At 47.1% G+C, this 25,877-nt stretch overlaps 5 protein-coding genes across 7 annotated transcripts; 2 read left to right on the forward strand and 3 right to left on the reverse strand.

The window, feature by feature from the left end:
- The first annotated feature begins 59 nt into the window (after nucleotides 1–59).
- LOC120901516 (DNA-binding protein RFXANK) lies at nucleotides 60–974 on the forward strand. The gene is made up of 3 exons (XM_040309535.1): nucleotides 60–143; nucleotides 219–506; nucleotides 580–974. Exons 1-3 carry the CDS (start codon nucleotides 112–114, stop codon nucleotides 902–904), a joined length of 645 nt encoding a protein of 214 aa, XP_040165469.1. The 5' UTR covers nucleotides 60–111; the 3' UTR covers nucleotides 905–974.
- A 167-nt stretch (nucleotides 975–1,141) lies between these two features.
- On the forward strand, nucleotides 1,142–14,223 carry LOC120900484 (transmembrane protein 214). Its single transcript, XM_040307544.1, has 8 exons — nucleotides 1,142–1,655; nucleotides 2,009–2,858; nucleotides 3,461–3,759; nucleotides 3,836–3,981; nucleotides 11,292–11,603; nucleotides 11,684–11,806; nucleotides 11,879–12,009; nucleotides 12,497–14,223. The coding sequence occupies exons 1-8, from the start codon at nucleotides 1,538–1,540 to the stop codon at nucleotides 12,609–12,611; spliced, it is 2,094 nt and encodes a 697-aa protein (XP_040163478.1). The 5' UTR covers nucleotides 1,142–1,537; the 3' UTR covers nucleotides 12,612–14,223.
- A 1,009-nt stretch (nucleotides 14,224–15,232) lies between these two features.
- On the reverse strand, nucleotides 15,233–16,214 carry LOC120900486. 2 transcript variants are annotated; one of them, XM_040307546.1, is made up of 3 exons: nucleotides 16,091–16,214; nucleotides 15,531–15,772; nucleotides 15,233–15,436 (listed from the first exon to the last, which is right to left on the reverse strand). In XM_040307546.1, the coding sequence occupies exons 2-3, from the start codon at nucleotides 15,741–15,743 to the stop codon at nucleotides 15,344–15,346; spliced, it is 306 nt and encodes a 101-aa protein (XP_040163480.1). In that variant the 5' UTR covers nucleotides 15,744–15,772; nucleotides 16,091–16,214; the 3' UTR covers nucleotides 15,233–15,343. The 2 variants fall into 2 exon arrangements, with proteins under 2 accessions (XP_040163480.1, XP_040163482.1); XM_040307548.1 differs by having other exon boundaries at nucleotides 15,531–15,768; nucleotides 16,091–16,197.
- Nucleotides 16,215–16,223: 9 nt separating this feature from the next.
- Nucleotides 16,224–17,601, reverse strand: LOC120900485 (TATA-binding protein-associated factor 2N-like). The gene has a single exon (XM_040307545.1). It carries the CDS (start codon nucleotides 17,463–17,465, stop codon nucleotides 16,356–16,358), a length of 1,110 nt encoding a protein of 369 aa, XP_040163479.1. The 5' UTR covers nucleotides 17,466–17,601; the 3' UTR covers nucleotides 16,224–16,355.
- A 124-nt stretch (nucleotides 17,602–17,725) lies between these two features.
- On the reverse strand, nucleotides 17,726–25,840 carry LOC120900483 (myotubularin-related protein 14). 2 transcript variants are annotated; one of them, XM_040307542.1, is made up of 7 exons: nucleotides 24,901–25,840; nucleotides 21,240–21,789; nucleotides 20,439–21,177; nucleotides 20,020–20,358; nucleotides 19,345–19,455; nucleotides 18,493–19,011; nucleotides 17,726–18,399 (listed from the first exon to the last, which is right to left on the reverse strand). In XM_040307542.1, exons 1-7 carry the CDS (start codon nucleotides 24,985–24,987, stop codon nucleotides 18,243–18,245), a joined length of 2,502 nt encoding a protein of 833 aa, XP_040163476.1. In that variant the 5' UTR covers nucleotides 24,988–25,840; the 3' UTR covers nucleotides 17,726–18,242. The 2 variants fall into 2 exon arrangements, with proteins under 2 accessions (XP_040163476.1, XP_040163477.1); XM_040307543.1 differs by lacking the exon at nucleotides 19,345–19,455.
- Nucleotides 25,841–25,877: the final 37 nt, after the last annotated feature.

Here is a 25,877-nt window from a genome sequence, read left to right on the forward strand (position 1 = left end):
ACCTTTCCATACCAACCTTGCGCATAACTTGACAGTCACTGTCACGTGCGTTTGTTTACCTGTTTGATTTAAATATAAATAAACACCACACAAACACCGAATTCGTTCACCATGAGCTCGTCTCCAAATTCCGAGGATGATAGGTAATGTTTTGCTTTATGATACTACAAATTTGCTCTCTCGCGATTGTTTTGTTAACTTTTCACACTCCCTCACAGAAAGATGGATTTCAATCCATTGCTGCTGGCGAGCGGCAAAAGGAAAAGTGCCTTCCTGCCGTACAAGCCTTCGAACACGGTGCTAACAAACTTGCAGCGCGGCAACACGGAAGCAAACATTCCCAGTGAAATCTGTCTCAACTTCCACGAAAAAACCGGACAAGGGGAAATAACCGAGGAACAGATACGGGCGGAACAGGCGGTCGACGTTCCAGATGCCGATCAGTTCACGCCGCTCCACTGGGCGTGCTACTATGGTCAGCTTGCGGCGGCCAGTATTCTTATCAAGTACGCGAACAAATCTTAAATTTTGCTCCTCGGCAGCTCATTTTACAAAGTTTAATGTATATGCTCTCTCAAGGTGTGGTGCGGATGTTAACAGACAAGCAATGGACATGATCACCCCGATACTGCTGGCAGGAGCAGGTGGACACAATGAGATCGTCCGATTGCTGGTGGAAAACGGAGCAGTGGTCAATCACATGGACATCGTAGGCAATACTGCGCTCATGTATGCGGCTGCCGGCAACCATCCCCACACCTGTAACGAGCTGCTAAATTCCGGGGCTAGCTTTACCGAGACGAACGAGGACGGCGAGTCCGCCTACTCGCTGGCGGTGAAAAACAACGCTAATCTGGCGCAGGCTGTGCTAGAAAATCACATCACAGCACTGCTGATGACTTGAAGGGGAGTCGTGCTTTTTGGAGGAAAGATATGTGATAATCAGATAAACCATTGAACAAACCCATTAGAAATGTTGGTAGTATTTTAACGTTAAAAAAATCGTGCAAAAATATTTCAAAAATCCTAAAACGAAATAAAATATGCTTTTATGTCAAATACAAAAACAAGATGCGCTTACTGTAATAGCACTCACTGTAGACACGTATCGCAGGAAAACAAACGGCTGTCAAAACGTATGTTTTCTATCGTGCACCGCTTCGAACCGTGAATCGTGTTTCGTTTTCGTTCTACCCGCTGTTTCGCTTGCAATAGTTGTGCAGAGTGGCACAAACTTCTGTCGAATTTCGGTGCAATAGTCGCCATTCCCCTGTGTCTGTGATAATCGTGTAAACTGTAAACGGGTGGGAACGGCTTTATCCTGTTTGTTGCGTTTGTGTTATCGCTTTCACCTTTCCCACAACGCATCCTTCCATTCCGGCGTTAAACGGCGTCCCCCTTCCCCTCCTCAGCTGCTATTCGTTTCTTGTGCAATCCCGGTCATTCAATCGGCCAATCGGGTTTAATTTAATTAGGCTTCGCGTTTAATTTGGTCAAAACAATAAAAGAAGAAAAACCCATCAACCCCGGCCGCATAATGGCTGCCGACTGGGCGGTTGTTGGCAAACAGAAGAAATCCCGTAAACAGACGGGAGGAGACAAAAAAACGCAATCCCAGAATGGATCCGAGAGTGCTCCAAAAATAGAAGACATGGGTAAGTTTGGAACGATTGACTCTTTGTCAGCGGCGCGCTAGATGCAAGCGGCGAACTGAGCAAAATTAGTGATCGAGAATAGAGCCGATTCGTCGTACAGCGCATCGTACCGGCCTTTCTGCCGGTAGCCTACTGTGCTGATGCACACCCCGTTCCTAGTCAGATCGTGCGTGCGTTCGTTTGCCGGTTACACGGTCGGATGCGTGGACGCTGCAGCTCAGTCGCTAGTTTGCTTCCGTGCAATACCGTAACACACCGGCAGCAGCATCATTCGGTGGCCGTACAGCACTTGATTCTACCCGTACCCGTGGCCTAATCCTGTGTCGTGTCGATTGTGGTGGCTTTATTTTTAGTTGACATGGATGAAATCTGCTCCCTGTACAGCGATGTGAAGGACGATGTGTTTGCGAAATTTAACGGTTTGAAGGACGCGAACGCCGGTGCGAAGGCCGACCCGAAAAAGACGCTCGCACCCGTTAATGGCAAGCGGACGGCGACACCTGTACGCGATCAGGCGCTACAGCAGGGCGGTGGCAGTAACAAAAACAATCAGCAACGGGAACCGGAATCGGACGCGGCTCCGGCCAAGCAGACGTACAGGAGCTTGGATGCGGCCTTACGTGCGATCAGTGCGCCGGATCTGCACTCCCAGCTTGCGGCCGTGAACGTAAGCTTCAAGGACAATCATCTGATGCTGCTGAAGGCACTGACTGGAATACTGAACGACAAACTGCGGGTGGACGATGCGGCCGCCGACCCACTGTACAGCAGCAAACCGACCACCTACCCGTACAAAACGATGCCCACCGCGCTGCGCACGGTGATTGATGAGTGTATTGGGAAGGCGAACGAGGAGAATGTGAAATATTTCTACGACCTGACGCTGTCTAATTTGGCCAGCGATCTGAACAAGGGTTTGCCCCACCTCGGACACAAGGTGATACTGCAGGCGATCGCGATGCACTATCCGTCGGCCTGTGTTAATAATCTCGCTCGCAATGCGATACTGCGAAATTCGTACCAGAACCGGCACAACATTGGACTGAGCCTGCTGTGGGCCTTGGGTCAGGGTGGGTACAACGATCTGGACGTTGGGCTGAAGGTGTGGCAGGACATCATGGTGCCGGTGATGGAGCTGAAAAACTATAACCGTTTCACGAGCGATTACGTCGTGCGTATCCTTCGACTGCATCGTGCACATAGGTAAGAACAAAGCAAAAATTAATCCATTCATTCATGGTGTGCAATTTTACAACAAAATCCATTTATTAATTTAAACGGAATCTATTGTTAATACTGAAAAACTGTGATTAGTTTTCCTGATAATACAATCACGTACGATTGTCGGAAAATATTGACTTCCCGCCACTCCGTATCTCACGCTAAGCCCTATCACATTAATCTTTCGACGGAAAAGAGATTAATGTGAAACCGTTCCTTTGACGCCGTGACGCGGATTGCTCAATCGCGTCACCGCCGTGTGTCAAGCCCGTTTTCGGAAGCGGCAACCTGTTGTACCCGTCCCGCTCATTACGAAATGCAGATCACATTTCAGATGGTTCAGCTGCCGAGTTTGGTATTTTTATTGAATGGCAATACGGTGCAGGCGGCGGCAGTACCACGCCATGCCTGTAAAAAAATCGGAGCAAATCCATAAACTTCAGCATTAAACTACTCCCAGCCCCCGCCCCAAGCAAAAAAGCCCCGATCCTTCCATGCGGCCGTCGATTGTGTACCAAACAACCGATTCTCCGTGTCTAGCAGCCGGCCGATTGTTAACTCCGTCATTGTGTGCTTATTTATAGACTCACGCTGGGTGGCAGCGAGTTCCTCACGATCCTCAGCTCGCTGACAACGCAACCCAAAGCGTGCCGCGAACTGGATGAGGCAGCTCAACTGCTGGTGGAACGGTACGTGTTCAGCGCACCGAAGGCATCGGCCACCTTCACGATGCTGTTCAAGAACGTCTCCTTCATCACGCGGCCGGAGATGATTTACTACGGACTGGCACTGTGCCTGTTGGAAGATCCTGAATCGGCTGCCGTCTGGTTAGGGTTGTACCGGAGCAATGTGGAAACTTCGCTCGCCATACTGAGCTATCTGAGTGAGTACGGAGGCACCATTCTAACGGCGTTGGAATCAATGTGAAGAAGCCTTATTTGATATTTCTTCTTCAACAGATACTTCATCGCAGAAAAACTGCAGCAAACTATTAGGTGAGGACCACTTCATTCGTTTTTTGTCGGACGTGGAAAAACTGAACGAAGAGCTTCAGCAGTCAAAGAAGAAAATCGAAGGCCTGGAATCGGTTACTAGTATACTAGAGGTAGGTAGTGTAATGATTTTTAAATCAATCTGTAGCGCCGAAATTGAAGGTTATTTTATAAGACACATTTTACATCTCATTTGTAAGGTGAAATATCATACTTATGTTATACTGATGAAACACTGTTTATTCTTAACAAACATTTCTTACCATTTATTACAAAAACTGTTATTTCAAATTTCTTCAAATGAAAAAAAAAGTTTTTCATTGGAGTTTTTCTTTTCTATAACGAGACCTACACATTCATTACGGTCTACACCTGTCCGGTGAACAGACTGTAGGTAATGCTCAGTAGTGATGAATGATGAAAAATCGAAATCGGCTCTGGAATCGGAACTGATTCCTAAATCAGAATCGGCTTGGAAGCGGATTCGATTCCGGCATCTCTATAAGCATTGGCATTTGGGCATCTCTATAAGCAATGATGATCCGGTTGGTCCGTGATGGTCCGTATTGATAGCCGCAAAGAATCTAAATTTACTTGTAAACCATCCATTCTCATGGAGATTCCCTAATTTCGACTAATTTCGTTTCTGAAATTTCTTATTTCAATTCACGAACAGATTCTCTTTGCGGAGTTAATTCCATTTCTGGAGTCAATCATGATTCCGTTACCGGGGAAAATTGCGATTCCCAGGTCAATTCTAATTCCGGAGCCGATTCCGATAACGGAATCAGTTCTGGAGCCGACTCCGGAATCGGACCGGAGTCAACTGCGGAATCGGCTTCGGAATCGGGTCCAGAATTGATTCCAACCACGGAATCGGAATCGGGTAGATCCGATTTTGAGCTTCCACCACTAATGCTCAATCCTTGCTAAAGTACCCAAATGTGTATAAATTGCATTAAGAGCGTGTAAATAGCAAAAATATTAATTGTTTTATAATTGATATTTTCAAGCTAATGAAAATACCTTTTTAAAATTGTCTCTAAATAATTTCAAACCCAAAATCCCCCAACTGCGTACAAAACCCGTTCGATAGTACGTTCGATCCGACCTCAACCATCGCGTGTAAACCGTTCCACTGACAGCTGCGGCTGCCAACGCGAAAGCCGTTTTGACAACACGACGGTTTGTCCCCGTGCGCACCGCTTCCCCCCGCCTTGTCCCGGCCCACAAACGAACCCAATCGGTCGTTAACAGCCTTTTTTCCCACTCCTCACAGTTGATTTTCTGCTTGTGCATCGTGAAGCCACGCATTTTGTCGTTGCCGATTTTTTCTTCACACACTCACACCTTCCACGACGGAAAACTACTACCTGTACACAGTACTACTAGGTTTAGCTTGTTTTTAGTGTACCCGCCACGGTTGCTACGGTTGGTTTTTTTTCTCTCACGAAACATTTTTGTCCCAGGTTTTACTCTCCTCGCGGTCGTTGGCTCGGTTGGTTGGTGCGGCAGGGTTAAACAACCGCTCGAACGCCGCCGCCGTAACAGCAAAGACAAAGGTGTGTGGAAACGGGGTGTGACGCGATGATGGTGATGTGTGCGCCCTGGCTGTGTGTGGAACGATTCCTCCCTAGTAGCCCATCGTGTGTGCGAGAGATGTAACTCCGTGGCCGCAATTTTCATTGATCGAGCTGTGCTAACGTTTTGCCGTGTTTGTGTGTGTATGTGTGTGCGGTTGTGCCCAATTTCCCCGTGCCCCCAGCCTACGACTGCGAACGTCCGTGCGTGTGTGCGTGAGCGTGTGTGTGTGCGTTTGCGTGCGTGCGTGCTTGCGTGTGTAGAGCATCTCGAAGCGGAGACAGCAAGGGCGATGGAACACTGAAAACGCTTTCCGGGGAGGACGCCGCGAGCATGCTATCACAGCAAACTGCCACGAATGTACCACCACTTTCCAAATGGCACACACGTTGCCACCGATGCTATGTGCTTGTATATGTATGTGTGTGTGTGCGTGCGGGCTGGCGAGTGGATCCGGTGAAAATGTGTCCAGAGGCACAAAAGGAGGCAAAGATGTGAGGAGCGGGCGCGTGTGATCTGCCCCAAAACTACCCAGCGGGGTCTAAAGCTTATCGGCAGAATGTTCATCCCTTCACGGGTCGCCGTTCGCTGGAAGGGAGAAAATCGATATATCTTGAACCCTCCCGCCACACGAGCTCACAAGGGCTACCATGAAATGATAAAAAAAAGATCCGCTCCGACTCCCGTCTCTACACGCCGTTTCGGCACCAAACGGGTGTAACGTTAGCTTTTATCTTTTTCACTCTTACACGCATCTCCGATAGGAGAATGTCCTTATTTTGGGGTTAAACTAAGCACATTTCGCGCAGCAAGAGGGATAGCTTTTAATTGATTTCCCTTTTTTTTGCTTCTCAGCCTTGAAATTACATTCACACTAGCCAGTGTGTCCGATGGCTAGTGACGTGTACACGGAGTACTCACTGCCGCGAGAGGACAGTGAGCAAACTTTCTCTACAAACAATATTTTAAACGCCAAGAATCAGACGGGCTGTGTACCGCTTTCCGGCTGCTTCCAATCTCTTGCATGCTGCATCTTATGCCGGGCTAAAGGCGGCACATCACCACCAGAGCCACACTAGTACATGATCATCGTATTGCTTTTTCTTTGCGATCGAAATATGCACAACATGCACGGAAAATGGTGTGTTACATGTGGAATGTGATGGTTTGCGTGTGCAATTGCCACTACTTCCTCACCACGTACACCCAGCCGGGGGAATGGTGCATTGTGAAGCGCTGCGATGCAATTGCGCCCAGTGTGTACCGAGTGTTGTACGGTGGTGAATTTGTGTTAATTTCATATGAGAATGAGTAACAATCGTCGGCCGGAGGGGGTCGTTCAGGTTTCACCGGCTTTTCTGGCAGACAGAGATTTCACATCTTCATCCGTTTCTTGGCTCCACTTTCTACCATAATACTCTGCTATATGAGCTAAGGAAGCTGGAATAAAGTGGTTAATGGTGTCTAGAGTAGCAAAAAATGTCCATGCTATTCGTCAAATCGTTAACCTCCCATTGAAATGGACAAATGAAGAATGTCGTCACTCCAGCATACTATGGGAGGTGCTTCGGGCCTCAGCAGTTGCATCCCCGTTATCACTTTCTGTTTATCTTGTGTAGCAGCGATGCACAACACACTGCTCTTGAGCTCAGATAATCAGGAAGGTTGCTGACCCCCTGTGCCCCGTCCCGTCAAAGCAACTCATTTTGGAGGTGATAGGTTCAATGCGAAGAGAAGAAAGCTTTTGTTCGGATCATTCTTGCCTGGCCAGTCGCTTGCCGAGCGCGATTGTAACGGTTACACATTGCCCACACACACACACACGGGCGCGCGCACGCCCGAGAGGATCGCGCAGCATCATCGGGGCAGGCCGTGCCAACCGGCAAAAGAAGCCGGTGGACTGCCTCCACCATCACAAAAAAAAACAACCAACGACTACTTGATCTTCATCCCCTCCGTTTCCGTGCCGACGAAAGGGGGTTGAACAATCTTGCTTCACACTTCCCACCTATCTTCGTATGTCTTCTCTCTCGCTCGCTACCGTCTTGCATAGGTAGAATGTTTCGGAACCAAGTCTAAGAGGCAAAATAGTTAACCGAAAATGGAAAACCTGTCGCCAAGGGGGGCACCACGGGGTCGGACCCACTGGTTTGTCGATCTTTCCAAAACTCCTAATGGAACTGCCAACAGTACAAGTGGCTGCCGTGCGCTCCGTTAGCTGTGTGTGTGAAAGAGAGAGAGAGGAAAGGAGACAGAGGTACCGTTAAGTAATCGACGGGGTGACGGGGCGATGTTACCTGCAAACGTGGTCGCGCCGTGGCTGAAGTCGCGATTTTCTCTGTTTCGTTTTCGTGTGCCGGCTTGCAAACCCCACACAACGCACACACACACACACACATGGCTTCGGTGGTGAAACGACGGCAGCACCAAATCGACCAAATCGTACTGCTGGATGGAAGCTCCGGCACCTCATTTACCCGGGCGGCCTGGATAATGGCTAATGCCATTACGTAGAGCCGGCTGAACGTGTCGATATTTGACTCATGCAGAAATTATTCCATCCACCGCGCCCGGTGCGCGCATGCGTGCAGACTGATTTAGAAAGTGCAGTGGACATAATTGCTTTCCGAACGGCCTGCTACACTCTGCTGAGGCCCATAGGCAACTTCCGCAGGCAAGGCGCTTCCTCATCATCGGTGGATTGTTTTAAGTCACTCACATCATACCGGATCATTGAAACAGCTGCTTTTTTACCGGACGCATTCACAGAAAAAGACGCAGTGGCATATTAAAAAAAAAGCGATGATCAAATCAGAACGCACTGTGCCATGCGTCACGCGTTAATTGTTTACTTACGCGGTCTGGCTGTGTTGGCGTCCAGGCCAGGCACCCAGCGTTTCGCTTAGATTGCTTTGATTTATTGCATCCTCTAGATCCTAACCTTTGCTCCACACTTATCGTCTTGGATAACATAAATCGGTGATTGTCGGATCAGATCGAGATATTACTTTATTATTGTCCACGCACCTAAAACTGCAGTCCTTCCTTTTTTCAGCCATATCAGCCCAGAACAGCTGTTTTCCAGCACCTATCGCAGCCGCCAAAAAGTGATGTGGCCTTTTCCGAATGGTCGCGAACTGCATCGCGAACCTCACACCACCACCCTGTCGCCTTCGTCGACGGTGTTGGGCGATAAGAAGGGGGTGTTCTGCTTTTTTTTAGGAAGGTCAATTCCCGTAACTGCATGAGCCCCTAAGTGGGCATGTGGCACTGATAACAAGCCTATGATTTGCGCAGGCCTTTATGCATTCGAAGGCAATACATTAACCAAAAGGCCAGGCGAGTATAGAAATGCCGCGTGGCAGAAAATCGAGGTAGAAACAGCAGTAAAGGAAGGACGTAAAATCCGGTAAAAGCTTTAGAAAGTACGTTAGTTTTTCTAGTGAAATGTTTGTTGCTGAATTTAGCACATTTATCTGATGTGTGACACGTTGCTGGTACGTTCTAGAAGCGTTCGTTACGTTCGATTTGCAACGGCATTTTTTGCTTTTTGTTGTAAAAGGCTTATTTACAAACATTGACCCACAAAAAGAGGCTTTATTCGTCAACATCCTACAGCAAAAAATCAAACACAAGTATAAAAGTGATGATTTGACCGATTTATTGATGTCAGAACCGCAGTGCCAACGACATGGTGCTACAGCTTACAGACAAAAGGAAAAATCGCAAACGATCGACAAACACACACAGTCCCGTGTCATGTACGTGTGTGCTCCAAAATTGGTCTGAACAAGTGTCGTTAATAAAAGTATTTTCGTTTTTGGATTTTTGCTTCAAACCATTACCGGTACGCGGGGCGAATTCTAGGGCAAGGATGACGCGAATCTTTTAGAAAGGCACAATTGGTGCTTGGTACAAAATTAACGAAAGCATCAGCAAAAATTGCATTAATTGTGGCTTTTATCAAGACACATTTGCTGCCGATGCAGGTAGTAGTAGTGCTCGATGCAGCCGCAATCGCTGCTTCATTACAATTCCCTGGTACCGGTTTTGCGTACAGATATGCGCCTTCGCACCGTACTGCACGTGTGTAGGGTGGCTTTAGGCGTAATTTACGCCCTTGGCGCACTTACGTAATGATGCGCGATGTAAACGTGCATGTATGTGTATTTGCACGTAGTGAAATCGTTTCCACCTCTCAATCGTTGACGATATATTGGGACTTTATGCGTATATATTAGCTGATCTTTTCAACAATTGCGTATGCGTGATGGGATGAAATGCGCATGATCGAATCGATTGATTCGATCGCAGATTGCTCTGATCAGATCGAAATTAGATAAAAATAAACTGTCTTGCTACACACACTTTTCAATGAAGCTTGGGCGTTCGCTTCGGGGAGGGACACAGGAAGGTGTAGGAAAGGCGTAGAATAAAGCACGAGAAGTTCGATTTGTAATAGTGCAAACAAGACGACCATTCCATTGAGAGATGTAAACCATTCTTTACATGTGCGTACATGCATTCCAGACAAGCGTGTTGCTTACTGCCTGCTGTACAATGATCTACATATGTTGCGCCGTGTGCTGGCCCGTTGGACGCCTGTGGTTGCTTCCCGCCGGGTGTGAGGGCTGTATAGGAAAATTATTAGCAACCGATTAGGGTAATAGCAACACGAGCTCCCCCACAACAACAACACCACCACCATTCGTATTCTTTCATTCATGGTTTCCGCTTGCCGCCCCTGTTCATTGATTCGATAAAGGCGCTCGGCTTTGTGCTGTGATATTGATGCGGTGAGGCCAGAAAATTCATCCTTCCAAAAGCTGCTGGGGTGGCACGTTATGGTGAATGAAAACCTTCGAGCTTTTTTCGATGAAGCATGAAGCTTTGGCACACAAGCGCACGCACTCTTCCGCCTTTGTTTGCTCACCTCGTGCGCGTACGCAATGGGGGACGATAGCAGTGAATCGTATGCACATATGTAGAGACCTCGTCCTTTTTAGATGCTAATCGGTTTGATTCGATTTTTTTGCAACATATTTGCACGTTAGGCGCAGCTGCGGCTGCTGCTTGGTGTGGTTTGGTGCAGGTGTAGACTAAGGAGCGTTTACAGATCCACTGCCAGTTCGTTTGTTCAACTCGACCGGACAGATCAGACAGAGGGGCAGCATTTGGCCTGAGAAGAGGCAATTTTAGAACATCTTTTAGCGCACGGTTTACCGCGTGAATCCTTTGCTTTCGATAAGAAACCAATTCAGATTCTATTGGGTGTTATTCCCTATCAGTGTCCGTGCGCAAACCGTTCGATAACCGTCATTGCTTTGTTTTCCTCTCCATAATAGTTGCATTCCCTGTCTTGGTCGTGATTGTACATTCCATACATCCTCTTGTGTGTGTGTGTGTGTGTAAAGTGTCGTGTCTGAGGAACGATCTCCTCCGTACTGATCGTACCCCCCCGTGGCTAAACTATTCAAAGTGTAAAGTGTAAAGTGTAACAAAAACAACTCCACAACTGGTATTGTCTATACATCCCATCAAAGGAACGAAGGGTGCATCGAATTATTATTTACCTATAACTTGTAAGAAAGCAAACAAAAAGGCACACCTATTTAAAAATGGCCCCGAAGTCGTCCGCTGACAAGAAAGCCCAAAAACAGAAGCCGCAGAACGCTGCTAACCAAAACCAAAACCAGAAGAAGGTAATTGATGTTCAGGATTCATCGGGAAGATTTAGTTCTGTTTAATGAAAAAAAAACACAAATTTATTTTATAAATTAAAATGAAAAGCACTTTACTTAATATTTTATTCTTTTTTTGGTATTTCTGTTCATCCATACAGGAAGTGCAGGGCAAATCGAAGAAGAAGCAATCGTCAAAGGTGAACAGCAAATCTTCTTCCTCGGTCACTTCCGTCCTCTGCAGCTTCCTGCTGGCCACATTCCTGCTGTTCGGCGTGACGGGCGCACTCATAGGCTATGACACGTACCGGGCCGGCGGCAAGTTCGAGGCTTCGTTCACCGGGCAGACGCTGAAGCAGGCCGGACTGCTGCCGGCGGTACAGGATGCGTGGACCTGCACGATGAAGTACAGTGCCCGCGGCTTCAAGTGGGCCGAAACGAATGTACCGGTGTACTATCAAGCCACCAGCAAGGTAAGCAGAGTGAGCATTGGGATAGATGTGGATATGCATTTAATGATCCTGTCCTTTTTTCTGTTTTCGTTCCCATGCAGGCCCTTGGACCATACGTAGAATTTTCGATAGATTTTGGCAAAGTTCTCTGGAATGGTACGAAGAAGGGCTTCACCAACATGAAGCTGCTAGCCGAGCAGAAGCTCCCAGTGGTGGCTGATTTCGTAAGTATCCCTCCCTTGCTCCTCTTCTGTGTGCTGTAAATTCATTGTTTTTTTGGTCGTTTTTTGCTTCAGATTGAACAGTACGCACCGGGACTGCCGAAGAAGATCGGTGATGCATCATGCGCGTTCTGTGACACCGTGAGCACGTTTGCGTCCAATGCGTACAAGCACACGTTCGAGTTCTTCAAGACACAGGTGTTTGTGTAAGTGTAAGGGGTGTGGTGTACAGGGATTTGTCAATGTTCACAAGGATTTGCTTTTGCCCAAATTCATTTATCGGTTATATTAACTCTTTCCAAGGAATAGTTAATTAACGAATAATCATTTATGATGTCAGTGTAATTCATAACGCTATGAATATGTACATTTCTCTTAGCCATTATCGTTTATCATATGTTCGTAACGTCAGGTTCGATCGCAATCGTAACGTTCTACTACAGCGTGATATTTTTATTTATTTAATGTTTTCTTTGTTCTCTTTATATGTTATTTTTCATTATTATATATTTTTTCTTTTAATTTTAATTGAAGTTTTGTTTTATATTGCTTTTTCTTTCAAAATTGATTGTATAATTCATGACAAATAATGCTTTAAAAGAAGTATTTTCTTTTCAATATCAATTTATTCTGTTTTTGAAGCATAAAAACAATGAATGATAACTTTTTTCTTCTTCTTATCTTTCGATACAGTGGGAAACTTTCCATGGAAAGCTTGGGAAAAGCCTTCAACAGTACCCAACAGGCTGCTGCTCAGTACTATAGTTGGTTCAACGATCAGGTTGACTTCTATGCCAAGCTAAAGTAGAACGGTGAGCATCATTCCCACCGTTAGCAGCAGCAGCAGCAGCAGCAGTAATCACCGCAACAGCAACAACGTCAACAACAATGTCTCGTAATAAGCGTCCTTCTTCGATCTTCGGTGGAACTGGGCGAAGATGAAATGGCTCTCTATTCCATCAACGTCCGGGGATAGGCTAGGTTGGACTCGATTGGTCTGCGATCGATCGGCGGTTCAGCTTGCGCTCTCTACCTTACTATCATCATTCGATCCGATGTATGCAGAAGAACAGTGAGAGGAAGAAAAGCAACGCGCGGTGCATTACGGTTTAAGATAAAAAAAAATGAGAATGTGAGGAAGGCCAGCACGTATGGCACGCGGGACGGTCAAAGCATTAGGAAAATGAAAAGTGTGTAATTGTTTCTAGCAATAAGAGAAAATTGAGGGTGAGTCAGAGACCGAGGGAGTAAGAGATTGTGTACGTAAAAGATTCAAAGCAAAAGCCGGTAGCGCAGCCTACCACAGATATAGAGGAGCACAGACACACTGGATACAAAGTCACATCAACCACGGGGGGATCATCTGTACGTCACAAAAGGGAAACGCATTGTGATCGTGTTTGGGAGTATCTAGTAGGCGCAACATCCTTTACCTACCATTGATATCCGCAGGGTCGGAGCATGAGGAAATTCCTTTCCACACACGCGAAAAGGAAAACGCGTCGATCTTTTGCTAGAATGAAGGTGTTTTGTCTTATGCCTGTTATGTATCCAGTGTGTATGTGTGTGTGCTCTTGTTTGTGGTAAGCTCATTTAGTGAAGTGTGTCACACAGTCCTGTCCCGTTGCATATTATATTGTGCGTTTGTTTAGTGTTAAAAACAATACTGACCATTGGAACACAGAAAGGAAAGAGGAACTATTTGCATAGGATGAGAGGAGTCACACACTTCGGCGGGAATCGAGTTAGATGTGGTGCATGGAAATGACATCGAAAAGGACAGAACATGATCATCGTTAGTCATCATCATCGTCATCATCGTGGAGAACATAGCGACACAAGATACCGCGTTTGTGTGTGTGAGTGAGAGCGAGAGAGGAAGAAAAAGAGCGAGCGAGCCATATAAAGGATGATAATAAACTGAAACAACATCGTGTTTAGTGTGGCTTAAGAGAACAAACTAGAGCCTAGAGCGTTGCAGCCGGAGAGATAATAGAGATTCTTCAGTCAGGTGTCAGGTGTATCTTGTGTGTAAAGTGCAGCAAGGGTAGGAGGACACACTCTCCCTTTCGATGGTCAAAATAGACAGACTTTTTTTACAATTATACTTTTTTCTGTTTTGCTAATTTAAGATCCACGCGATACTAAGGACTGCCCACACCTGTGAAAGTCAATAATTATGAGCGCGGCGGCGCCCGTTTTGATTCAAACAAATAATACTTCACGCAATTCCCCGGAACAGTGTTTAAGGGCAAAGGCCAGGGCGATTTTAAGAACCGTTTGGTACACATTTCATTCATAACACCACCATATTTCGACAAAAAATATCATAATCTCCCCCCGATATTCATCCCTTGAGAAAGGAGTGCAGAAAAGAATGAGAAAAAAAGAAACATTAAAAATGAACCACAAACACAGAATGTACCGTTTTTTGTTGTGTGTTTTTTTGGTTCTTTCTGTTGATGACCCGCTGTCGCAAAACGGTAACAATGGCCATTGGAGGTTTCTGTGCCTCAGTGTTGATCTGCAACTGCGCGTAACACGTTTGAGGAAAGTCAGCAAGACAACTGATTTAGATGAATCTTCTAAGACAATTAATCTGAAGATTCATCCTGGGTGCCGCAAAAAAGGGGTTATTTTTGTTAAATAATCGAATTCCTAGGAGGGCCTACAATGCACGGGACACATTACGAGAAACTGGGGAACCACTATGGCCCAAAAATTGATCTCGAATCCAGTTCCAGGTCCAAGAACTGATGCTCAACCTAATGCCATTCCTGGTAGTCATCCTCAATCCATATCGTTCGAGAAACTGATCCTGTCCAATACAGGCCCTGGAGCTATTGCTGAACCAGTATTGGTCGTGGAACTGATCATGCACCTATACATACCAGCTGAAAAGCCTATCCTAAAGTCAGGCGACACATAACCAAACCATACGTGTTCTGGGACATATCCTAAACCCCTGCCGACCTGAGATTTGATTACCGGTATTGGAGCTATTGCTGAACGCTTATTTGTAATCGTACTTAGACTACTACTACACGTGTGAAGGATATTGCAAACGCTGACGTTTCCCGAGCTTTTCAACGATTCATGAATCTTTGAAGATTAATATTGATCTTTAGATATTCCATAATCTTTTCAAGATTTATATGAATCTTAAGAGAATTGTTGAATTTTTGAAGTAGGATGTCGCACGCAATCCGACTGCGTTGTATTTGAATTAATTCAATGTCTGAAAAGCCTGTATAGGCTGACATGACTGCGTATGTCATTACACCAAATAGAATACTCATGAAGACCTGTACACAGGCACCCTACCATGCTTACCGATCAATGAAGAGTACAACGTACAAAAGCGCCCCGTGTCGTTTCTACAATAATGTCGGGATGTAATCATCGGTTTTTGGAAAGCAATTCCCGAAATTGTCTATATAACGGATGAATGTATTTCAATATTAATTTACAAGGAATAGGCGCATTCCTCTAGTGGTGGTGCCTCCCGGGCTGCGGATGTGCTCGCAGCTCACGCACTCTCTAGTAGGCATCGACACGCGGCGGTGGTGCGTAATATCCATCACCCTTGCGCTCACCGTTCCATCCCTGACGATGTCTTTCCATTCGCATTGCCTAAGGGAACAAAGAAAGTTCGGGGAAGACCATTTCATTTTAACAGGCACTTCGATGGCTAAGCCCCTCCAGAAGGAAGGGTTTCTTTACATACCCGGAATCTAGCGATCTGTTTCGTCATGAACGCGCACTCCTGGAAGTCGGCCAGCAGATCGGCACACTTCTTCGCACCGCGCACAGTACCGTACGCTTCGAGGCAGTCGATCGAAGCCATCTCCAGCTCGCCGCACTTGTCGTACTGCTGGAAGTTGACCATCGACGCGGTCAGGTCGGTGAACGGTGAGCGGAAGAAAGGTCCAAGAGACATCTTTTGCTAGCTTTTGCTGGGATGACTGGCTGGAACGGAAAACCAACGGGGTGGAAAACGTGAAATGGTAAGCTACAATTAAACAAATTTGTTTGTTTCCCAAGGTGCAAGTCTCTCGTGGGTTCTCCTCGGTTTGGTGCAGCATCAAAATAAAGCAACTGTGATGTAACGTCACAGTCTGTTGCGGCCGAATACGCTATGAAATACACCACGACATACGGCATTTTGTATGTTTTCTTTAGCAAGACACAACGGGAGAAAGTTACACACTGCATACGTATAATCTGCGTGCCTTTAAAATAAGTAAAATCCACAAATTAATAGAGTAAATTGCGATAAAAACTCACCTCGGCGAATCACGAACAGGGATGTTTTTTTTTCCACTCGCTTTTGGAACTTCCGAATTGACAGCCAGCAGACGTGTCAAACTCCGTTTGATAGCAGTGTTGCCAGACAGAAGACGTATTTGACTACGGCTGCTACGATAGCGTTTGCAATTTCCGTTGCATGTTTATTCGCAAAAATAATTCCATTCATTTTCTTCATTGTACATTGTTCTATGCTAAGTTGTACCGCTAACAGCATTATTTCAGTTCAGATTTTTCGTTAAAATTAATGGTCACGTTCCTGGTTTGGATATTTCGCAGAATAGTCACTACCTCGTTCGGTGGAATCACTCGTTCTGTGCGATCGATAGGAGCTACCTCCGTACGGTTGGTACCTATCGTTGCCATGTCCCCGGTTGCGGGAACCATCATCGTCATTTCGACCGTATCCTCGAGAGCTCCTAGATTCCGAATCATACCCATCCCTACGGTGCCGACTGTCGTACCGATCTCTGTTCGAATACCCATCGCTACGACGATCGTATCCGTGCCGCTCTCGATCGTGATACCCACCGCTATCCGATCGTCTACTGTACGGGTTCCGTTCACCCGCTTCATACCCGCTGCGAGAGTTGGACCGCTCTCCGGAATGTCTATCATCACGTTCCCTGCTGCCCGAGCTACCTGGTTCTTGCTTCATTTCCCCATACCGGCCACTGACAACTCTTGCAGCATTCGCGCCGTGTGAAGCGTTTCGTCGCAGCCCGAACTGTTCAAGATCATTCTGGCGCTCGTTCAGTGCACTGCTACCGAATTCTTCGTCCGAGGTTTGTTCTCGCTTCGTCCCGCTGTCGTTCTTCAGCACAGCGGCAGCCGTTCGCTGCTCCACAAACTGATTTATCTTCGGTGTTATAAAAGCAGCATTTTCGTTCTTTTTCGCTCGGCAGCTTTCCAGCGGATCGTACGCCTTGCAGTCCGAATCGTCCCAACACTCGGTATCGTCCAGCAACGTCTGTCCAACCGTTGTGCTGGTAGTGCCACCACGGCCACCACCACGACCACGACCGCTGCCGCCGCCGGCTCCTCCTCCTCCTCTTCGTATGATCGGTTCGGTTGTGTTGATGATGAGATCGTCGGCCGGATCGGGCAGGCTCGATACACGGCTAGCGGCCCCCGTCATGAGGCTGTACTTGTACGCATCCAGCTGGCCACGGCTCGTGCACGTCTTCATGTGTTGCTGCAGCTCCTCCTCCCGCATCAGGTGGGACGTGTCGAGATGGCATCGGGCCAGCTTGATGTCCGGATGTTGTCGTTGGCACTTGACGATATGCATCGCGAACGATTTGCCCTCGATCAGATGCGTCACCTCGAACGGGCACTGTTTTAGATCGGACATGATGTATAGAGCTGAGTTTATGCACGTTGAAAGCCAATTTCAATCACGGTTGTCGGTATCGAAGGGACGCTACTACGAAAACAGGCCGCTTGGCACACTTGCTGGCAGTGTACTGTTCAGCAATTTTCAGCTGACAGTGCAATGTTGTTGGTTCGGGCAGCTTGGTGACAGTGTTGCCAAGTTACCCAATTTCTTTCAAATCAAATCAAAACCTCCACCAAAAAACCGTTACGATGTCACAAAAAAAAATGTGCCAAGAATCAATTTGCCCTGTTATTTGAGTATATTATTATATCCGATAGAAAATCCAAATGCTCTAACCCCTCCCCGAACCGAACATCACTTTCTGCAGTCACAGTTTTGCTCTTTATTTCGAACCAAAACAACAAATTCTTTCCCGGCGCCGTTTTCGTTAGCAAGGGCGCGCGCACGCACACACCAACGTCCTTTCGCTGTATAATTCTCGTAGGATAGGTATTATTAATTTTATGATAAAAATTCTGAACAGAAAAAAGATTAACAAATAGCAAGGGATGGGAATGAAAAAAAACAAACGAAAAAAAAATCAATTCCAGCACAGCCGCGTGGTGGAAGACAAACATTCTCCTCGTCACTTCATCTGCACCACCCGTCGTCGTCGGCGGTATTTGTTCTTTTCGTTTTGCAAAATCTAACTAGCTAAATCCCGCACCAGTACGTACTTATGAAGCGCTTTAGGCGTGGGCAGGAGGCAGCACTGATTCACTGAGTGTGGAACGATAGTCGACAGTTGGTACACTAAACCGAGGTCCGGTGGGCAAGTCCTACCTTCTCCGCAAAGTTCCCGAGCAGGCTGCCGAGCGCCGAGTCCGGTACGGATTTGAATTTGAATGCGATTGTCGAGTAGTAGCAGTTGTAGAACAATGTTCGCACTTGATTCAGCCGTTCACGACGCCTGCAAATTGCGCAAAAAACGAAAGAAAGACATAAAGCCAAATGGGTATAAGCTAAAGAACGCACGCCACGTGGTTATGCGCACCAAACTTACATTGCGTAGAAATCGTGACTGTAGGACGAGCTGAAACATTCGTCGTCGAGCAGTGTGCAGCAGCTCGAGTCTTGCGATTGTTGCATCGGGTGCAGATGAGGTGGCCCAGAAGGAGGAGGAGGAGGTTGACCAGCTGTATGTCCTACGCCATGATGCAGGTGCTGATTCGCATTCGGCGTCGTGGCGATCGTGTCTGAGGATATTGTTCCGCCACCGACAGCATGGCTGTTGCCGTAAACGTTATTGCTATATACATTGTGGAACTGTGGCTGGTGTTGTTGTTGTTGCTGCTGCTGATGATGGTTATTATGGTGATGATGGTGGTGGTGAGGGTTATGGTGATGATGATGATGGTGCGGCTGGTGTTGGCTGGCAGCATGGTGCAATTCCGTGGCCGAGTCCGTGCTGCGAAGGCTGCCGGTGCCAGATATCATCTGCCAGCTGCCGACGGACAGGGAGGACGTCGACTCCTGACGCTGTCTTAATCGGCTCGCCACCGGCACTGAGACGGGACTAGTTCTATAAAGCAAATGAAAATATATCATATAAAAACCAAACGAAACAATTCTACACAATTTACACTGAGAGGGAAAGAAAGAAAGAAAGCAAAAGCACTTTTAAGGTAGCATTAACGCACTAAATTGCTGCACTAATGCGTTCCAAAAGAAAGGACTGTTTTGGTACGCGATACATAATGATCATAACATAAGATCGTAGGAAGCATAGACTTTTGCCGGTACGCGGTTGTTTATAAATTTTGAAAGGGGAAACACGCGCGAGACAGGCAGAAACAACAAAATACAACAAACAAGAGACGAAGAAAAAGGGGCGGAGGGTGGTTGTGCTACTAACCTGTTCGGTTGCGGTGACCAAGCGCAATGATTACTGAGATTAGTAGTACTATCGTTCGATATGCATCCAATACTGCTATTACTATCGTGACTATGCGCTAACCAGCCATTGCTATCGGGGGGAAAGGGAAGGTGAAGGAAGTTGGGAACCGGATAAATGTGTGGTGTGATGGATAAGAGAGCGAGAAAAGGAAGAAGAAAAAGAATTGCGTGATCACAATGCGTGAAAGCGATGAAGAAATAAAAACAGGATAAACAAAAAAGAATGCAAATACAAAATACACGTGTGTGTGTGTGTGAAGGGATAGCTCGTCTAGGCCGGCAGAGAGTGAGCGAGAAAGAGAGTGGATAAGGCTACTCTAAATTTAAAAGAATCTAAAGCGAGTCACAAACGCGTTATCTTCGTATGTTGATGTTGATAATGAAACACGTCTAAACAAAAGTATCGAATCTTTCGAGTTCATCTTTAAACTAAAGTGAAAAGGGTAGAGAAAGTGATAATTGAAATGAAATAACTCGCTACACAAACGCCTAAAAAAACATGAAAACACGTGGCTTGGTGTGTCTAATACCTGCTCTCTAACTCAAAAAGCCGAACTCTCGCGCTAATCCCAATCATTTGGCCAATACTCTCCGACCAGAGCCTAATGAACATCCTCCTGCACCACTTCCTTACCCATTGCTCGCGTTTAAACTGTCATCGTGCGAGTTGTGCACACCGACAATTGGCCGGCTACCGCTCGTTGCATGATGCTGGATGCTTGAACCACCGATCGTAACATTGATACCACCACCGCTGCCACCACCACTGATTGCACCGTTGCCACCGACACTAATGCACGTTTGCGTATCGTGCTGGGACGAGCTTCGCCCACTCAGGCAGCTGCACGTCGAGTTGAGGGAAACGCTCGAGCCTCTACTTTCCCCGTCGAGCAGTATACCGTCGAGCATTGATTCACTGTCCGTCCGTATCACGCCTATGCTACTGCTTCCGCTGCTATGCTTACTTTTATATCTACAACAAAAAACGGGGAGCGGAAAGAATTAAAAACAAAATGAACGTCTGTACGTCCCGAGCTTGTGCACACCACGTACCGTTGCCCCAAAATGCTGTACTCATCCTCGGCAATATACTTTAAGGCGTAGAAGCAGAAGAAAAATATCACCTCGCCCTTGTTGAGCCGGTCGGGCAGATTGTGCCCGAACAGCAGCCAATCGTACGCGATGGTAAAGTAAAGGATCTGGGCCGCACTCAGCGACTGGTGGATGGCACCGTCGGCCCACAGCGACAGGCGCAACAGCGACACAAACAGTGGCGTCCGGTCCCAGCCGCTGATGCAGTGGATGAGCAACCCGGAGCTGCTGTCCTGCAGGTAGCGCAGCAGCAGCTTCAGGTAGTTCTGCGTGATCTTCACCAGATCCCAGTCCTTGTAGTTGTCCCAGTCGATCTGGAGCTGGGCCGCCACCGTATCGTCCGGCACGCCAATGTTCGCGTCCACGTGTGCCTGCGACCAGTCGAAGACGAGCCCCTCGCCGGAGTAGTTGTTGTCGCGGTAGTCGCGGAAAAACTCGCAGCCCGGGTACGGCAGCGAGACGATCTTGAACTCGGCGTACCGGTTCTCCTTGTCCACCTTCTCCGACGAGGTCACGTTCATGCCGAACTTTACCTTCTTCTTCTCCACCATGAAGTCGACGATCGTGCCGACGTTTAGCGTTTTCAGCAGCTTTATGTCCTGGCTGCGCACCCGGTCGAACAGCTGCCAGTCGCTGTTCGTGATCGGTTCCTCGAACGTGTCCTCCGGCAGTGACGTTTCGCGCGCTTCGTACGCTTCCTCTGCAAGGCAAGATGTGAAAGAATCAATATGTGGAGGAGGCTTGCGCACACACAACGCTTACCATCTAACGTCGGTGAGGTAGCAGTTGAGTCTAGGCTATAGAAGAGGTAATCTAACCCGGACCGTCCGTAAATCTCCGGCCCACCGGACAGCGTAGCCGACCGGCAGATGTACTTGCCCTTGTACAGTATGACCGGCAGCGGAAACCGGGCCCGGCAGCGGGCAAACCGTGCCTTGTTAATAAGATCGCGCAGCTTGTTCCCATCGTACGTCGTCTCGTAGATGGTTTGCTGCTGCTGCTGCTGCTGCCCTGGACCGACAGTTGGTACGGAAGTTTGCTGCTGCTGCGGCGTTTGTGGCTGCTGTCCCGTGCGGGTAAGATAATCATTGATGCTGGCGTACCCATTGTTCGGACCACCGGCGGCATAGGTTGGTGCCTGAGTATTGTTGATGCCCGCGCTGCCACTGCTGGAGAGACTTTTGTACTCGTACTCCGGTATCAGCAGGGTGCTGGGATAGTGCGAGGATAGTTCACCGGTACTGTTGCTGATCTCGATCACACTGTAGTCCTGCTGGAGTAGTACGTTACACCGATGCATAACGTCATTGCCCTGGAACGGGGGAAAAAAAGACAAGCGATCAAACAACTTGCGCACGGGAAAGGGGCGCTACTTTCAATCGCGTGCAGACGACACGCAAGGCTTCGTTGCGCGAACGGGTGAAAATGATTTGGCGTGTGGGAATGCGGTCGAAAGAGTGTCGGGCTTGATTTCCTTCATACAGCGGCACTGTTTGCCCAATCGTAGCAATCGACCCGGGTGGCAAAAATTCAACCAGTGTAACCGTAGCGACTAATCAAAACAACCGCAAAGCTGTTAATTTGGTAAGCCCTTTTTTTACTTCGTGTCAGCTGTCTCATTTACAAAACCGGCGATTTATCGGTTAAAAAGTGAGTGTTTTTAAATAGAACTGTTTACACACATTTTAACACACCCGTTAGAGTATCGCCTTGCTCCCACTTTTCCCGCACAGCCAATCTTACGCGGGTAGAAAATGAATTGCGATGTAAACAAATAACATTGCGACATGCACGGGAAGTAATATGAGAAAATGTGTGATTTAATTTATATTCCAATGTTCGTTCGCTGTCATATGTTAATGTAGATAATAGAATCATTTTATGCATCATTATTCTATTACTTTATCTTGTTTTTATCATAACCTAATTTGTAAATCTTGTAAATCGTAATGTACATGGTTTCTTTTTCCAAATCTTCAATTAGGCCACTGTGCCCGTTAAATTAAATAAATAATAATAATAATAATAATGATAAATAATTACGCATTTATATAGAACAGAATATTTCCGTTGCGCAATGAGGAGCGACAAGACAAAGGCACCTAATATTTTTCCGTATTCTATGGATTGATTAGATCCACTGTTAAACAGCCATACAGGGTTTTCCAAGGGTTCTCATAGTTGTGGGACACTTCCTTGATTCTTTCTTAAAGGGAAGATGAATTCATATGACGGAAATTGGATAGGCTCCTGCGAAATTCTTGTTGGATTTGTCCAACAAAGGTGCTACAGAGCCCAATTCCCATTACATTAGGTTAATTTCAAGGAAGAAAGCGTCAATAAAGTGTACCACTGCTATGAGAACTACTGAGTAACCCTGTAACCATAGTAGCATGCTTGCAATATACGCGGATACGCACTGATACACAGACAATGGTTTACCATTTGTCCGGCATTATTGTAGCCATTCTATTCTATTCTGTTGCCATTCTATTATGATTGTTTTTCATGTAAAATTTAAAGCTTTTCTTGTTTAATCTTTTAAATGTTTAAGTTCAACTACTTGCTTATTTCAAACTACACATGAAGTGGGATTTTGACCATCTAAATAATCTTTGAATAAAACCCTACTGCACATCTAAACAATCCATTTTTCACAAACATAAGTTTTCTTATTGGTGCTTTTAACTGTGCTTTTTACTTTCAAATCAATAAATCTGGTCTTTTACATTTTCACTACAATACTGCTCACTTTTCGGTAATAATTCTGTTTGAACCACATTCAATTGCTCCGTGTGACGATTGACTACTTGTTGCTGTTCAGACACATATGCACCGACAACGACTACTTGATTTGCTGTTGGTTTCTCACACGCCCCAGCTCCCACAGTCCAAATTGGAGACAAAAGCGTAATAAAGAATAATCTAAATTAGAAAAGCCTTCCAACTGCAACTGCCTAGTCCCGGAAAAGGTCAGCGACAATAGCAGCTGGTGTTGGTTCCGGTCTCCGGAGAATGCTTGGAAAACTCCCTTTGCCCGGGAAATGTCCTTCAAATGAAAATTAAATTAAAGCCTCCCCCGCCACACACACGAGATCGAGTTTAAAGGGAAAAGCGGCTACCTGCACACCCCAGAACAGGCCATAACAGACTCTTCGACGAGGGGCGAGACACCCGCGATCGAAGCAGAGGGTGATGATGTGGCGCGTCTTTTGGATAAAAATAACAACCCCATAACGTGTCCCCCAAACACACAAAGCAACCCAGCACCGACTGAGATAGTGTATAGGGCGTGAGGGGTGTGGGGGGGGACTGCAACAAAGAGCAGAGAAGAAAACGAAATTGTTGTATGGTGTCTGGCCTTTCTCCTTCTTCTTCTTCTTCTTCTTCTTCTTCTTCTTCTTATTTTGTTGGTTCGCACGCTCTCTCTCTCTCTCTTTCTCTTCTGTGGCGGATACGGTTTCGCTTTTGTTTGTTACACACATACACTAAGAGACTAAGAATATCATTTCCGCACTGTTCCGCGGTTTCCTGCTTCCCCACTACATTCCCACCCAGTTCTTCCTCCTTTACCGCCCACTGCGCTGGATTGGAAATCCGCGATTCGCACCAACCTGCGCCGCTAGGTTGTTACTTAAGCGCGTAGTAAACCATGTGCACGTGTGAGAAAGCGAGAGCGCACTACTGTTACAAATTACCTACACCTCTCACTCTTGTATGGATTGTACAATGTGTTTATGCATGTGTGTGTGTTTGTGTGTTTGTATCGCGGTGTTGGGTTGCTTTGATCGAGAGCACACACAAATCAGACAACGTTTCACAACATTCCTCCCCACGTTCCCTTCTCTCGTTCCTGTCATGTTGTCTATTTTGATGTTCTTCACGATTCCCGTGGGATCACCAATACAGTGGCAAGCGCGCGGGTGTGGACCCGTTGGGTGGGGAGATACGGTACAAGGACGGTGGCGCCTGCAAGGTCTTTGCGTAGGGTTTGTGCGCTGGCACCGCGCTTATCGCTTCAACTTTGCCCGCGGTTGATGGAATAGTGGAAGAGGCAACGAAAAATAAGAATCAAAATAAGTGTGCACATGCAACATCAACAACGCCCCACTTCAGGGACAGGGAGCTGGGGGCGACCATTTGATGATAAAACGTCAACGTCACTAGGAAATGTGGGTGAATAGGTTAGGGTGGGATGGCTGCTCCCACTGCTGGGGTTCTTCTTTGGCCGGCTGGGTTAGCGCCACTGTTTACGACCCTCGTTTTTTCTGCACTCGTTTTGCAGCTTATAGCTCACCGCCCCTTGCACCATCCCTTGCACCCATCGATGCTATCCACGTGGGCCAACTGCGCGAGCGAAGGCGCAACAATGTCGCCCCATATTACAGACGGTATGGTGGTACAGGAAGGCTCCGATACGTACATTTTCACAATCCTTCGCGCGGTACATGTTCTTGGCGAAGTATTCCAATAACGATTGGATGTCCTGCGGTAGTATTTCGCAATTCATCCTTGCTGCTGTACATTGACGGTGACGGTCTGGAAGCGCTAGCGCGTACGCAAAACACACGACGATGCTGTTGCGGCTGCGGACGATGTAAGCTGTGCGTGATGTGGCACGGAGAAGTAACTTAACACACACGAGCGCGCGCGCACACACACACTTGCACACAGACGGAGAAGATGCTGCTGGCGGATGCTTCCAAGGATACGCAAAATCGCGAATTACGGCGATGCGCACGTGGGGGGCTAATGGGAACGATTGGAAATCACTACCACCAGCGAGCAGCAGCGAGCTGATGACGACGACACTACGGCGACGGCGAGGGCAATACGCAAAACTACGGAAGTGGCTTTTGTCTGCTACGCAGCAGTACCGTTCACGCGGGGCAACGCGCGAAACTTGTGTCTGTATGAGTGAGTGAGTGTGTGCGTGTGTTTCTGTTCCTTTTTTTCGGGATGGTGCTGATAAACAAAACAAATGTCTTGTTTACCGCGCACAACATACACACACACACACACAGTACACACGCACGCACACTTGGATGGGATTGTGGTCGCTCTTTTTTGCTGTGTTCTTTGCGACCCCTTTTGCACGACCGATTATCAGAAAACGGCCGTGAGCGAATGGGGGAGTAGGGGAAAGTTCGCGGTTCACTTGGCACTACGGTAAAACGACCGAGAAGGAATTCGCACGCGGGGTACACGATTTTCCTGGCACGACCGCTTCGGGCACTGGGACGAAATGAACAAATTTCCGTGCGTTCTGTGCTTTTCCGATTCAGCCTTAGCTCGCAGCAGGCGTGAAGTTTTTCCTTTGTAAATAAAAGACGGAATCGCGTAGCAGCTGGACAGTGGGTGAGTTGTGTGATCTTGTTAAGTGACAGATAAATTTAACAA

The sequence above is a fragment of the Anopheles arabiensis genome, chromosome 3, assembly GCF_016920715.1.
Source record: "Anopheles arabiensis isolate DONGOLA chromosome 3, AaraD3, whole genome shotgun sequence".
NCBI classification, from domain to species: Eukaryota; Metazoa; Arthropoda; class Insecta; order Diptera; family Culicidae; genus Anopheles; species Anopheles arabiensis.